The sequence below is a fragment of the Dermacentor variabilis genome, unplaced genomic scaffold, assembly GCF_050947875.1.
Source record: "Dermacentor variabilis isolate Ectoservices unplaced genomic scaffold, ASM5094787v1 scaffold_12, whole genome shotgun sequence".
Taxonomy (NCBI): domain Eukaryota; kingdom Metazoa; phylum Arthropoda; class Arachnida; order Ixodida; family Ixodidae; genus Dermacentor; species Dermacentor variabilis.
The window spans coordinates 48,112,914-48,128,952 of record NW_027460280.1 but is presented as its reverse complement, the minus strand read 5'-3'; the positions used below and the strand labels follow the sequence as shown (position 1 = coordinate 48,128,952).

General features: G+C 40.9%; 3 protein-coding genes across 3 annotated transcripts in view; 2 read left to right on the top strand and 1 right to left on the bottom strand.

Annotated features, from left to right (window-relative positions):
• Positions 1-7: 7 nt before the first annotated feature.
• LOC142566058 (isocitrate dehydrogenase [NAD] subunit beta, mitochondrial-like) lies at positions 8-13,219 on the top strand. The gene is made up of 9 exons (XM_075676787.1): positions 8-129; positions 555-611; positions 5,858-6,000; positions 6,069-6,209; positions 6,308-6,440; positions 6,547-6,783; positions 6,986-7,132; positions 12,034-12,189; positions 12,614-13,219. The coding sequence occupies exons 1-9, from the start codon at positions 79-81 to the stop codon at positions 12,689-12,691; spliced, it is 1,143 nt and encodes a 380-aa protein (XP_075532902.1). The 5' UTR covers positions 8-78; the 3' UTR covers positions 12,692-13,219.
• The window catches only part of LOC142566060 (ADP-ribosylation factor-like protein 3), a 26,994-nt gene continuing 23,917 nt past the window's right edge, over positions 12,963-16,039 (bottom strand). Inside the window, exon 5 of the mRNA XM_075676790.1 lies at positions 12,963-13,351. Within this exon, the coding sequence (XP_075532905.1) occupies positions 13,310-13,351 (42 nt within the window). The 3' untranslated portion in view covers positions 12,963-13,309. The remainder of the gene's footprint in view (positions 13,352-16,039) is intronic.
• LOC142566059 (ELMO domain-containing protein 3-like) overlaps positions 13,358-16,039 on the top strand; it is a 36,182-nt gene continuing 33,500 nt past the window's right edge. Inside the window, exon 1 of the mRNA XM_075676789.1 lies at positions 13,358-14,137. Coding sequence (XP_075532904.1) covers positions 14,108-14,137 — 30 coding nt within the window. The 5' untranslated portion in view covers positions 13,358-14,107. The remainder of the gene's footprint in view (positions 14,138-16,039) is intronic.

Below are 16,039 nucleotides of genomic sequence, written 5' to 3'. Positions count from 1 at the left end.
TTATTTATTCGCGTGAAGCGTGAAGTTTCTGTAGCGGTTTCGCCTTACAGCGCCGTGGTCGCAGTGGTCTCCGACAGGATGATTAATTTTCGCTCAATATTGAAAAACTGTAGCAAGATATGCAGCCTTGTACGTCCAGTAATTTCGTTATGCAGTGTTTAAGCCAACTGCTTGTAATTCTGGTGCATCAAAATAACCACTAAATATTTTGCTCGTTTCCTCAGCTCAGTGATCGAAGGAGTGAAAAGTGTGTGCGATGCATATTATAATGTCGCAAGAAAAAAAAAAAAGACACGCACTGTGTATTGGGACGCCAGCTCTATCAGCTCACTGTACCATCTTACTGTTGCTGCCTGCTTGATGCTGCACTGATTGTGAAGCTCTCTATAGTGCATTGAAAGCCGCGCCTCCTCTGTTTTCGACTGACCATTGAATTCTGTTACCATGCCGAATTAACCAAAGTGTTTAACATAATGTTTATAAACTACGACCTTCTGTAGTTCCGCGTTGCAACTTAACTTTAGCATGTGCGAAACTTTACTTCTCATTTGCAGAGCACACACAGGCATCAGAGGTGCATAGCGGTCACCGCTGGTCAGCTACAAGCCGTGGTAAGTTATTTGCACATGCGGCTGAGGCGTTCCGTGAATTGTGTCCCTTATTTCTGACCGCAAGCCGTTACACAATTATTCAACGGCGTTACGTTCTAAAATTCTTCGTGACCTTGCTGTTACCTTGGCGTTTCTACTAAGAACTTTGGCGTGTTCATTTTACATGTGTTGACCTGGTCTTCACCCAGATTTCGGTGAGTTCATGGATTCGCAGACATAGTTCGTCATCTGGTTGTAGTAGCATGCACGAGTGTGGATCAGGATACCACTAACCGACAGTACTGGTTACCTGTGCACACACGCCCGCCCGAACTCTTTGGGGAGCACTTGTGGCGTATACTTAATGCATGTGCATTAAGTACGCAAAATCTTTGAGTAACATGACGCCTAACTTTCCTTCTGTATGTGTGAAGTGCCACTGTTGATGCAAGACCATAGACGATGCTTTCATTTATAAATGGTAACAATAACTTGTCCATGTGCAAATCAAACTGACACCTGATCGGTAATGCTCCCTTTCAGAGCATTCTGTGTTACATGTAGGAACCACTAACACAGATGACTTATTGATGAGTGTGATGTCTGCTTGCCCCTACCCTTTTAAAAAAAAAAGGGTCACTGCAGTCACTCCTACATTGTGTAAGCAGCACTTGGCCTGTAAAGAGCTGCTATTTTCTTAGAAAGACTAGCATGCAGCAGAGTAGTGCATGCTCTGACGCTCGGGAAGCTTTAGCTACTTGCATTTCGTTTTTACTTTTCATTGGTTGGACTGCACTTTCCTGCTGTGTACATGTGTGTGTGTGTGTGTGTGTGCTTTGTGCAGATGTCATTGTTCCAATTTCTTTTCTTGCTGGCTTGTGCCATGCACTTGCACCATTCATCAATTTGGGAGTACATTTGCATTGCACGGAACAACAGCAAGCCCATGATGCAGTGAATGCACTGGCTGCTGCAATGTTCTATGAAGCTATTGCTTTTTTGTGTGTGCACATTCCTCTGCATTTAGGTTTGGGTAGGACACTAATATGAATAGCAGTGTATAGTTTTTAAGTATAGGAGATAACAAAATAAATGCGGTTACTGCAATATAAGTAAAAAAAAGCTTTCTGCATTATTTGGCAGTGCTCGTGATTAAGTGCTTCAACTCTAAAGCATTGCACAAAGTTCTGCACAAGTATAGGTATCTTCTTTTAGCTGAGACTGTCCCATTTTCTTTTGAACACTATCCAGGTATCTCATCTTTGTTCAAATGAGACTACCTAATCTCCTGTTTCTTTGTATGGAAGTACCAATATCCCACAACACAACAAGGCTCTGTTTCTTAGAAAGGACATACTTTATTTATCAAATAAAAATTAAGTAGAAGCCCCCAGTCGAGGAAATTGCTGGTGTTGTACCTCAGTGCTCTTCTGACAAATTTTGTCAGGTCCAGATAAGTTGTGGCTCGAGTCAGCCACTCAGCCTTGGGAGAAGGTGTATGAAGTAGGTGCAAAGTGTTGATGGTGGGCGCGATTCACCTGAACTGTTGGAGAACAGTCAGGCATGAAGCATGATGCATGACTTCAAACATGCAGCTTCTCCAAACCTTGCAGTGCTTCTGAGCGTTCTGTTTTATTCAATGAAATAAGTACATTTTCTTAAGGAATGCAGCAATATTATAAGTTCTAAACACAAAATTAATACTTTCACTTTAAATAAGAATATCAGATTCAATAGCTTTGTATTATTGTATTATATTTTGGCTAATTATATAAAGTAGCTGAGCGGGTCTGTCTGTAAAAAGGGCCATGCATGTGGTGTTTTTACACTGGCCATTTCAGTTGCGTACTACTAAGGCAGCCTAGGCAGAAGTACTTTGCTCCTGCAATCTGTCATCCCAATGAAAGGTTATTGCAGGAGCGATTGTTGCTGTGTAGAGGGAGCACTTTCTGTGTGTACACATGGAGCAGTAACCTTCTCTAGAGGTATTTGAATAGCAAAATTTCTTTACCAGATCAAATGCTGAATATTTTTTTCCTTTCTAAACAAAGTAAAATAGAAAGATTGTGTGGAGTCTATTATGGGGAAAAAAAAAAAACCTCATTTACATTATTTGATGCAATGACATTCACAACTAGATGTCCAGTCTAGTGAACCAGCTTGTAAAGGATAAGCAATTCCCGGCCACGGTGGCCGCATTTCGATGGGGGCGAAATGTGAAAACACTTGTGTAATTAGATTTATCAACTACATCCAGGGCGTGTACTTAGATTTAGGTGCACGTTAAAGAACCCCAGGTGGTCAAAATTTCCAGAGTCCTCCACTACGGCATGCCTCATAATCGGAAAGTGGTTTTGGCATGTAAAACCCCATAATTTAAAATAATAAGCAATTAAAAGGTGATCCTATTTGGTGCACCATGACATTAACTGTAATGAAACAAGTTTACAGAAGATAACCAGATGCACATAGGGTGCTGCACTCATGGAAGTCTAATACTATAGCACCACACATCAGTTTAAGAAAATTCATAGCAAAGCAGGTTGGTTATATAACATTGTTTTGCCTATATTGAGACAACAATTTGTGGGCTGCCTAAAGGCTAACAGCTCTATTAAACAATGAAAAATTATTTTGCAAATGCTAGCTCTTCCATGCTTGCAAACCTTAGCTCTTCCATGCTTTTACTCAGCAACTAGTGCCTCTCTGCAGCAATTGCAGCTCTCCTGCAGCAGAATAATTCGGAGCATCTTCAACTTGCTTTGGTTTTTCTTCCTGTAGACTCACATAAGCATTGTCATCTATTCAAACAAATGAATTTTTGAAACTTTGCAATAGAAAATTCATAGATAGAATACAGATCGAATAGAAAATATTTAATTTGTATTTGAGTATTCGCACACCCTCACTTTTCTATTTATTTTTGTATAACCTGCTGTGGTGTAATCAAGCATACAGTATTAATTTTTGAGGCTGCACCTTCAGTGGTGTGCAGTTTCTTCTCTTGGTGAAGCCCACGCTGTTTATGTCACTGCACAAATTGTAGCTATTTAGAACAACTTTTCCAGTAAATTTTGGCATATAAGACATCAAATTCTACTGTCAACCATTTCATACATAGCTGGCAAATGCTACAAAGGCTAGAGATACTCTTTTTCACTGCTCGCATTCGTGACCGAAGAATAGCGGGTCACATATGAAAGAAAGATATAGGTAGGCGTTATGTAATTCAGTGCAGCATTATGTCTCATACTTTTATGTTGCAAAATTTGACGTGCTATTGTATAGAAGCTGTTGCAGATATGAATTTATTTACCACTGAACAAGTGGAGTGACATGTTTCTGGGACCAGTGGCCACAGCACTTGCACTCATGACAAAAACATTGTCACATACTGAAAGCGTAAAGTTCACAAACAGTGTGCGATTCGACATAATCTTACGTTTGGAAGTTGTAGTTGTAATATATGAAAATATTCTGTAGAAAGTGTTGCAGAGCAAAAGGAACTCCACTATGAAATGCACAGAGCGAGATTTCTGTGACCGCCTTACTTGTACAACTTGTGCAGCATTGCCAGTTACATATGAAACAGAGTACATGTATAAGCAAATAATGCCTGTTGTGATGGCATCACCACTGAAGGTAACTTAAGCGTGTTTTGCAACTGGCCATGTAATTTATGTAGTCCCAATGGGTTCTGGTAGCATGTGTGAAGTACTTTGACGCCACACAATGCGATTTTGAAGTTTTGCATGCCACATGACTGACCACATATTTTAGACTACAGTAGACCTCCATTGACATGTTTTTTTAGGAGACCACAGGAAGAGAATGCATGGTCTAAAAACATGTAACATCCAATGGCGGAAGCACTACAAATGAGGCAAAAAGCTACTTCCACAAATCTTTATGTAAAGTTCAATAGAAAGCCACCAAACTATTGAAAACGCACTATATAAAGCTCACTATGCTGCTTGGCAGTTGCAGTGAACGAGGAGCAGTCTTAGCCGTAAATCGCACTAAATGAAGATTGCGATTTCCATCTGGCGATTGTGTTGAAGGTTTGATAATAACAACCTCTATTTGAGCACTTATAGCTTTTTTTCAGTGTCTGTGCAGCCATGTATTTTGAAGTAATTGCACAAGCTATCAAAGACCACAAAAGAGCCGTTTAATGTAAGTGCTGCCGACAGACAATTCATTTCTGTGGTGCACTGTTGCAATTTTTTTACTTAAAGGGACACTAAAGGAAAATACTAAGTTGACGTGGACTGGTAAAATACCACTCCAGAAACCTTGTAGCGCTTGTTTCGTGTCAAGAAAAGACTTGGTTTATAAGAAAGTTACGTCTGAAGGGTCTGAATACCTTTAGCGCAATTCAAATCGCCCGTCCACGAGCGGGGAGTGGTGATGTTGCAAACTCCCTCACTGCCCTTTACTGCCATCAGTGAGTAAAATGGCATCCAAAAGAGGGTGGTACAAGTTTTCTGCATAAAGCACAAATGCGCAGTAATGAAGAAACTGAGCCAAGACAGGGTGTTGAATTCGCCCGTGTAGCTGCTCTTGGTCAAGTGGCATGAACCGTTCGGGAATCCTGCAACATCACATAGAGGTAGCATTCTCTGCTACTTGCAGTTTGTGAGAGTTTTGCAAGCCAGCAACACAAGCACAGCACTACATGATAATCAGACTACTGAAACGCGAAAGCGCGGCCAGCACAGAGTGACGAAAACTAAACATCTGACCCGCCCGCACCTTTGTCAGGGGTAACATCGAGTTCTTATTTTTTTCTAAAATTTGAGTAGAGCTGCACAAGTAGCATTCTCTTTCCTCTTGTAATTCAATACAATGATCTTTTTATTACGAGTGGTTAAGTACTAGTGGCAGAAATAGGAGTGCCTTCATCATCGGGCTAGTACTTGAATGTCCCTGGGGGGGTCTCAACTAGTGTCCTGCATTTACCTCAATTTCTCGATTACAAAACTTCTGTTCATGGCAAGATTCATGCTTTGGACATTCTCGAGCACTAAGCTTGACTTAATATTTGCCTTTAGTGTCCCTTTAACAACTTAGAAGGGAAACATAATGCGAAGCTAATACACATGACCCTATGGAAACAAAATGGGGTCAGCATTTTAGAACATAAGTCTGGGAAACATAACAAATGGGAACATACTAATGAAGTTCTACTGTATGCTATAGTTTTGCCTGCTATTCACAGAATAAGCTTTCCTACGTTTTCTATGTTTCTACATTTGATATCTTAGCAAGAACCAGTTTCACGCCCTCAAGCCAAGATCAAATGCACTCTCATTCCTGGTGATGGTGTTGGGCCAGAGCTTGCTGATGCTGTCAAAAAGGTCTTTGAGGCCATCAGTATTCCTATTGAGTTTGAAGAACTCTTCTTGAGGTATGTTCCAAAGCTGAATAAGTCGCAGTGGAAAGTTACTGTTCTGGCTTTTTTTTAACTTGTTACAGTGAGATTCACCATACCATTAGTGCACCACTTGAAACTGTGATAGAGTCTGTGCAGAAAAATGGCATTGCACTCAAAGGAATTTTGTCTTCACCAAACATCTCGCACACAGGGGAATTGCAAACATTGAATATGAAGATCAGGTAAAGGAAGTTTTTTGCATTTTCTTGTGAGGATATTTTGTTTTGGTGAATAATTGCTAGTGCTAATAAATGCATCTTATTTTGACTGTGGATTTCAGAAACCAGCTGGACCTGTTTGCCAATGTGGTTCATGTGCGCAGTCTACCGGGGATCAAAACTCGGCACAATAATCTTGACTTTTTTGTTATTCGGGAACAGACAGAAGGTGAATACAGCGCTCTTGAACATGAGGTAACGTGTCATTTTGTATTTGCATCTCTCAGCCTGTTTTGAATTGAATGTACTCTACATTTTGTTGTGAGTACCACACTTTCTTTCTTTTTTTTTCTTTTTTCAGAGTGTACATGGAGTGATAGAATGTCTCAAGATTGTCACTGAGACTAAGTCTCGCAAGATTGCAAAATTTGCCTTTGACTACGCCACCAAGCATGGCCGGAAGAAAGTCACGGTGGTACACAAGGCTAACATCATGAAACTTGGAGATGGCCTATTCTTGCGCTGCTGTCAGGAAATATCAGAGCTCTACCCACAGATTGAGTTTGAATCCATGATCATTGACAACACGTGCATGCAGGTGACTACTGTTTTGTCTGCATTGCCTTTTTCTTTTTTTCTTTTTCTTTATGGGGCTTGTTTGCCATTAAGGAAGGTCGATAAAGAAAGTTGATGTTAATTTGCCATGTGTACTTATAATGAGCAAAAGTATTAACACTGCCTAATGTGCCAGAAAGTTATGTTACCTGAAAGCATGGAAAGCAACAGATTTCTGTTTTCAGTTGGTGGCCAATCCTCATCGGTTTGATGTGATGGTAATGCCCAACCTGTATGGAAATATCATCGACAACTTGGCTGCTGGCCTTGTCGGTGGTGCAGGTGTAGTTCCTGGAGCCAGCTACAGCTCAGACTGTGTGATTTATGAGCCAGTAAGTTTTTCTTCCTTTCTATTTTGTGACCCTGCTGTCAAGTCCATAACTTTGCATGATAAATATGAAATGCTCAAGTTGTGCTGCTTATAATGCAGAACAGCAGGTAATTCCTTACAACCACAGACCAGAACAAGGCAAGATGCAGGGTTCTTTGCTATGACAGTTCTTGTACTGCTTTCTTTTGGTCTAGTCATGACCTTTGGGAGCAAAAATGTATTATGATGTCATGGCACATGGGTACGTGGCCAGGATTTCATGTTGGTTGCATTGCAGCAGCTCGGTCTGATCATCTCATTGATGTAGTGCAAGCTAGCATGCAAAGATTTTGAACATGCTATATAATTAAAGCTTTGAGTACTTTAGTCTGCTAATCTCTGATTGGTGTGATTGTTTAGCTTGGTGTGACAAGCCACTGACAGTGATTTAACCCTTGCTTCACCAGTTTTTGAGATCAACCAAGTGAATGCTTGGTGTCAGCCAGAGCTCTACTTTGCAGGCCATACATTAGGAAGTTGATTATCAGTAGTCAGGAAATTAAAGGTTACAGGGCTTTTTTGGGTTGACATAAGTTCATTTGCCTATTGTCTATCTTAAACGTTGCCAAAGTATAAAAATTTAGTTTGTAGTGCATGCTCTTCCTATCCATAAGGCTTATTGTATGACGGACGTTCCGAAAATGTTTCGTCGTTTTTTAAGAGAAGATGGTACACTAGGTGAAACAAACAATCGTCACAAGAATGCACGCCTCTTACTGGTTCAATGACAGAAGAAGCATCAGCAGAGGTTGAGTACAAATCACCATGGCAGACAGACGTGTGCTGATGACGTGGTTGCCAATCAAAGTGCAAGCTGTTATCTGGTATGAATGGGCACCTGTTCCCTGCAATGAAAGCCACACTCTCCGGACGTCACTTCCAAAACAGTGGTGAGGTGGAACAGGCTGTGCAACAATTCTTTACTTTGTAGGGCACTGAGTTTTACCAGAGTGGTTTCTTCAAACTGATTGCACGCTCCGACATATGTCTCAATGTTGGTGGCGACTATGTGGAAAGATGATGCCATGGTGTATCTTTTTTTTTTTTGCAATAAAGTTTCGTGTGAAAACAAATGACGAAACTTACTTTCGGAATGTCCCTCATAGTTGTTGACTGTGTATAGGCTGTTGGCACTTCTGGTAGCATGATTTGCTCTTTTGATCAACTCGCTTGGTAGAACCGTTGTGCCTTGCTCAGAGATAGATGGATGGAAAAAGTTTGCCCTCAGTGTTAATGCCATTAACGGTTGATGACCTGAGTAATGATGTTGCAATATCCTCGATTTCAATGTAAGAGTCTGTTTGGATGCACAGGCTTTACCATTAATTTGGAATGATTCCTTAGAATGAGTCTGCTGATAACCATGCTTACTGCCCAAAGTACTTGTACACATCAGAAGACTGTGCTTTGGTGGCTGTCACCTTAAAAATATTCTGTCAATTGTTTTTAAGCTGTAATTTACATGCTTCAAAATCGGGAATGTATGTACCATTATAACTAGGCTCGTATATCCATTGAGGATCCTCAAGTTTGCTGATATTTTTTTTTTATGTCACTGCTGTTTTAGCCTCTTGATATGTTATTGTCATGAATCATGCCATATTAGTCTTCTCATTTGTTTACATCAAATAAATGCCCAGACCATCTAAACCTTAGGAAAGATATTGGATAGTGCCTTAAATAATTTATAACAATACTACTTGTTTCTACAAACCAGTTTTGACTTTGGTACCCAGGAGGTATATGTGTCATCACATAATAATACACTGGCTGCTCCATTCCTGCAATCTGTACAGCTGCTATGCGTGTGCAACCAGAAGAAACAAGTGTTGCAATCTTGTTTATTATTGTACAAGCAACATCAGTATATCTAGCCTTATTGCTATACAATGTCAGCAAATTTCTTTCTGCATTGTGACATCATGAAAATCGGCCATGGCAACTGCATTTTGATGGGGGCGAAATGTGAAAACATGCGTGCAGATTTAGGTGCACATTAAAGAACCCCAGGTTTTCCAAACTTCTGGAGTCCCCCACTACACATGCCTCAGGATCAGATCATGGTTTTGGCACATAAAACCCCATAATTTAATTTTTTAATTAGATAATGATAATGATGACAGCATTCAGAGTTCAAATATTTTTAATGCATGTGACCTTCCTAGATTGTAGTGTGCTTGCAGTAATTGCAGTGATCTGATTGCTGTGCCAATAGCTATGCTGATTGTGTCAAGAAGCCAATCATGCTGTACTGCTACACTTAAGCAATGTTTGTATTTCAAGCACGAAACCATTAACATATCCTGTTTATATGTTTCTCATGGCAGCTTTGTGATCTTTGAAACTATGCGTCACTGTAATAGCAGTGTGTGATAAAGCACTGACATTTGCACTCAACCTTCAGAACAAATCGAAGCAAAGCTACCATAGCAAGACTGGGTGGCCTTTGAGGTTTATATCATAATATTGTATTTTCTCACATCATCCTAAGCAAGGTACAATAAAACCTTTCCACATGAAGAATTTGCTGCATATGAAAATACTAAGTGAAAATGCAGGTGCAACATTCTGTGCTCGTACTATACTGGTTAGTGCCTATTAATAAATGTGTGCTAGTTGAAACCACACTACCAGAGGCACAGTATATATTCTCCATCAGAAAGATGCAGCCACACCATTCAGTATAGGGGCCACAGCTGATAGCAGTTTTAACTGCTGTCAGCTGCGATAACTTTTCAACCTGTTTACCTCGCACAGTGCTGACGCTGTTCAGGTTCCTAAGCATGAACAGCTTAGAAGGGGCTGGCCATGATGCACCTTGCATACTTTCAATAAAATGGAAGAATTGTTAGTTTCAAAACACCAGTGGGCTCATCGCTTCTAGGGTACTCATCGTGTAGTTTCTAGCTGAGCTGAAATGGGGAGATTTTGCAAAAAAACACCACTCTGCATGACAGCTTTGGCACACTGACACCACTTCTAATGCCCCTTAAAGGAAACATGTCCCTGTATTGTAGGATGCTGTTGTATTGTGTGATCAGCTGTTGCTCCCAGCTTATAGAAATTCCTAGGCATCCCATGAGCACAAATCGCACGCAGTGCACACAAATGTTGAGAAGGTGCCAGCCAGTTAAACACATTTTGATCGTCGCTCTTCTTTGAATAGCTGTTGAAACTTTCCTTGGTCCATTGTTTTGGCCTTTATGGAGGCTGCTGATGTGTATGTAATATGTATTGTGCAAAAACTTATAATCAATACTGCAGTGGCAAATTGCTTCACTAAAAAAAAAAGTACCTTATATAGCAACTTTCATTTAAGGTTTGGTTTATCCCCTTCAGGTGCTGTGTCCACGATTGTGCATACCAAAATGGTGCATTGAAAGTAAAAGCACGGATGAAAATAAAATTTAAGATGTTATGCATATATATGTAAATACTTCTAAATGAACCTGTGCTGCATGTTTGAATAATATGTGCAAAGTCTACCACTAGAGTTCAAAGGAACACAGCTGTTTGCCTTCAGTGTCACTATGTTGTTATGTAGCAGGTTTAATCTTTCATTGTTTCTCACTATGTTTTACATTGGGCATATTTTTTAATTGGCTGTGTAGGTGCTTCGTAACTGTGCTAGACACAAAATAGTTCTATGTTCTCTTATATGACGTTCATGTAGAGAGTCCTCACTTGGAGTTTGTATTGTAGAAAGTTGCAAAAACTCACTGGAAAATTGAAAATTCTGAATTCGTTCTGCAGCTGTATGTTTTTCATGATTAAGAAAATACAAGAACTGTGGCGAAATTAAATCTTGAATGAGCAGAATTCATTGGTGCCTGGAAGGAATATGGGTCTCAGGCCTTCTTCATAATCATTTTTTTAGGCCTTTATACAAAGAACCTGACGTTATCAACAGTTATGAACTGTGTGCAGAAGTGAACCTGTGGATATTGTGTAGCTTGGATACGAACTGATGCTCCCTTATGGACTTGTCACATATCTGTAGTGCCTAGCTAGCACCCAAAGTAGTGGCAATGCTAGACACTGGTGGTTCTTTCAGCTATAGCGCTTCAATATTTTTGTTGTGGGCTACTATCAGGTGTATATTTTGTTAACTCCATTTTATTTTTTTTTTATTTTTTTTTATCGCATGGTGCACCGAGTGGCTGATCACAGCAATAACAGCGGAGCAGTGGCATGCAAGTCGTGCTCAAGCCAATGACAAAGGGCAGAAAGAACGGATAATGCAGGGGCATGATACAAGATACGGGCCCAACTTGCTTCTTAACCTCAGGGTTAGCTTGGCGCTCTTAATGGCATTGCATTAGGTGTCGGCAGGAAAGCCTGCTTGCAGAACTTTTCAAGGTTTATATTGTAGGAAAAGACAGTGCAAAGCTTTGGTATTTCAGCAAGTAAAAAAGAACTGTCGTATCTAAAGAAAGGACATAATGGCAAACAAGGAGTGATCAATGCAGATGAAATAAGTAAGGACTAAGTAGATAGATGTAGACACTGGGAGGGAGAAAGTGCGTGTAATTATATGTATAACCGGCACCAAATGTGTGTTTTACTGCTATAAAATATCATGTTTAGCTGCTCCATATTACTGTGATCAAATCACCTTTGTCTATGTGTAAGAATAAAATTTTTAGTTAAAGCTGAGTTGTAGTAGTTTTATGTATCTTCCTAGTGAATGCTGTGATGAGCTGATAGCATGTTACTGGCAAGGACAAAGAAGATGTCTTGCTTGGCGCTAGCACCGTCTGTCTTGTTCGTTTCTGTCATCCTTGTCTTTAAATTGCTACTTTTACAGCTGTGGTAGTACAGCACCGACACTTGCGCTCTGAGTTCTTTTTTCGTCATTTACAGGGAGCACGACACACATTTGGAGAGGCCACAGGCAAGAATATTGCAAACCCGACAGCTATGTTTCTGTGTGCTGCGCAAATGCTACGCCATGTGAACCTTCATTACTATGCTACTCTTGTAAAGGATGCTGTGGAGAAGGTCATCAAGAGTGGCAAGGTATGCTTCCATATTTAGATCAGCATAACTGTACACAATGATTTAATCATTTTACAAAGTACATTTAGGGCCAAAAATATTTTGTATTTTAAGCATACCCAGCATCTAACTGATGACTCATTTGCACCCGCCATGGTTGCTCAGTGGCTATGGTGTTGGGCTACTGAGCACGAGGTCGCGGTATCGAATCCCGGCCATGGCGGCAGCATTTCGATGGGGGCGAAATGCGAAAGCACCCGTGTACTTAAATTTAGGTGCACGTTAAAGAATCCCAAGTGGTCAAAACTTGCAGAGTCTTCCACTACGGCGTGCCTCATAATCAGAAAGTGGTTTTGGCACGTAAAACCCCATAATTTAATCTAATGACTCATTTGCATTTTAGGTATCCTTTTGAATTACCGCTACCATTTTTCTTCACTTATAGGTTCGTACTCGAGACCTTGGTGGCTACGCCAGCACAACCGACTTTACTGCTGCAGTCATCCAGAATCTCCCACACTAGGAACATGCAAGTGGTCACACCGCTAGCATTTGTGCTGTATAATTTCCAGTATAGTGCTGTTTGTTCTTTGTCAATACTGAGACGCACACATGCTCCTAAAAAGGACTTTTAATTGAGCTACAACATGACTCTTTGAGTGCAGTCAGTTGCAGATTGTGGCACGACACCAAAATAAGGTTCTTTGCACTCATTTAGGTGAATTTTATGTAATTTAAGGAGATTATTACATTAGCGGCTTATGGGTATTCCTGTGAGATTTTTGCAGTCAAGGAACTGAGAAACCACGGTGAACCTTTCTGGCAGATGCAGCCTATGCCTATTCCATTCCCCTAGAAGGGCTCAAATTGTTGTCTAAGGGAACTAGTCTGCAATGTTTTGACAGAGCCTGCTTGCCCTTGGGAGAAGTAGTGATAGTGCGTTTGCAGGTTAGCAACAGTGTTGTGATGTGCTACACAGGAGACCTGGCTGCTTTCGCATTCTTTTATCTTCTCGCTGCATTTTGTGCTGAATAAAATTATCTCCCATTCATCAGAAGGTGCTCTGCCAGCCATTGTACTGTGCAATGCTGGGATACCCCATTGCAAGGAACAATAGAGTTGTGCAGCTTTCAGCATTGCTTTACTTCCTTTTAATGGTCTTGCACACCCATTCAAGTCCATCCTGAAAAATGACAAAACTCGAGTTAGAAATGCAACCAGGAATGTTACCTATCTGTTAACTGAACCAGTTCATGATCAAACAATAATGTGATTCTGTGGTTCAGTTTTGCACACCTGTGTTGTGCAAAGGAGATAATCACTATGTGCCTTTTGAGAGCAGAGCCTCAATGTTCTTTGCACAAAAAGCTCCAACGTCTCGCCTTGTTTCAGTAAAGAACAATATCACACAAACGAGATAAAGGATGCTAGTTCAAATAAACAGCGAACCAAGGAATGAATTTGAGAGGACTGCTCTTGTTCCTAACACACTACAGTTATGAGGAGTGAGGCATTCAGCCGTTGTTTGTTTATAATACGCATTTCTCTGTATCAGCAATATCAAGCATAATCCTGACCACAGTCACAAACACCAGAGTATGCCTCACAGCTTTAAATTCAGTGCCAAGTTATTGTATAACAAAATATAGGTGCTCAGAGAACAATGTTGGTAACAGTCACAATCAGTCATTCGAGTCTCATGCTGCTCTCATGCATAGAGCAAATGCATTGAAAGGCGGTGCATGCACTTGAGATCGTTAATAACACATGCAACTGGAGCTTATTGGTACCTTGTCCTGTTTTACAGCAAAAGCTCTTCCCAGTATTTTTAACATTGTTGTCGTCCACTACATCAACACTGCCAGACCTTGTAGACAGTGGCCGTTTGCCGGAGCAGCTCCCAGGCGGGGTCACAGTATGAAGGGTTCATCGCCCCTTTATGTTTCCCGGAGGCCAAGTTTTCATGCAGGTGACTGAGTACGTGTACCTAGGTGTGAACCTACGCATTGAGCCCAATTACATTGCTACACACTAAGGCCACCTGCGCACGGATCAAGGCAGGCTGGCAATGTGAAAGTAGGCGAGGGTTGCTGTAGCTGTTCAACCAATACGTAGTGGTTTGTAAACTATGAATAGTAGTACACATCCCTGCCCTCACTTTTGCCAACAATGTCGTTTGCTTGACTTAGCTGACTTGGGAGTGGCTCTAGGAAGGCCAGTTAGCCGTTGAATGCCTGAGAACAGGCTGCCACGAAAACATTTCCAACAAGGCCATCCAAGGGAAGCTTTGCAGGTAAAGCTTTGGGAGATGCGAGGAGCACAGCAAGATTACGTATGATAGGCGACTTTTGGCGACTTTTGACTTTTTTTTATTGTGTATAATATGTAAGGGCATGCAAGGTATTCAACTACATGAGAAACTGCTTGAGAATAAAGTGGAGGAAGCGCTTGCTATGACTGCTCAGGAAGTTGTGCGTTTTATGGCTGCCCTATGGCAAGCAGAGAATGCTCAGATGTCAGCAAAGGTGGTAGGCACTCGGGTGCACCAACACAAGACAGATGTGGTGGATGGCCATGGATGCTGAAATATCAGCACCAGTATTGCCCCACTACAAATAACCATACATAGGACTATGTGTAAGTAGGGTTCTGAATTCTTGCTTTGTTCCTCCCAAAATTTGCCATAGTATATTCAGTTCCTATTTCTAACCTAAACTTCATTTTTTTTCCGTGAATATATTTCTCCAGATGAACTTTTACCGACATTTATTTGGGGGATAACTTTTTTTGTAGAGCTCACTGGTTTCTTTTGGTGAATATCTGTTTCACTAATCTAGTTGACGCTGAAATCTGCTCTATAACTACAGATGCTGGTCTTTAACACTGTAGTTGTATTTAATACACAGAATAAAGTTTTTGAGTAGTAGTCTAGCAAGGGCACAACAGCATACCACGATGTGACGATGCAGCTATGAAGAGCGAGCACATTTGATATTTGAGCATTAATAGAATGAGACTTTATTTGTAGCATTGCTCGCATACAGAGCTCCAAAAAATAATGTAGAAAAAAATGACTATGTAGATACGACGCTGCATTAGCATCAGTGAACTTGCGTAGTTCATCCATTGCAATGGCTGCAGCACAAAGACTACAAGGGCCGGGCTAGGACTCTCCTGAACCCTCTGCGTATCCCACCCTTTCTTGTTTTCATTGCTGCAGCAGACAAAATGGATGCAAGTAAGAAAGGAAAAAAAAAAAGGTAAAGATTGCTTGGGTGGCAGGCGGACATGTGACCTTGACCCCACCAGGGCTGATTGTCCAGGCTGCGCCGATATCGCGGCCTAGGCCAATGTAGTCCAATCGCGTGAGGCGAAATTGAACGTCAGCTTTTCGAATGTGTACAAGATAGCGGCCCAGATTCCTTTATTGGAGTGCATGTAGGCTTGTGATGTGTCCTTTTGCTGCATTGCTGTATTAGCTGTCTAGTAAATTTACTCCATTCACTGAATTTTTCCATTAAAAACTAAATTCTGGCAACAAATGTAGACATACATTATTTTGTTTTAAATAAAAAACACCGAACCCCAGCTGTAGGGCTTGTGACGAAAAGGAGGAGAACATTGAATATGGTGGTGACATAGGTGGAGAGTTTTCGTTTTTGCGGAGGGGGCTGGGGCCCAACCAGCTTTCAGAATATCATACATACATATATATATACAGTGAAATCTCGATGATATGATCACTGCTAATACGAATTTCCGGGTGATACGAATTTTTCTGAGGTCCTGGCCGAGCCCCATTACTTTGCAAACATGCTAGAGAACGGTTGTTACGAATCGATTTTTGGCCTGCGTCGGTTGATATGAATAA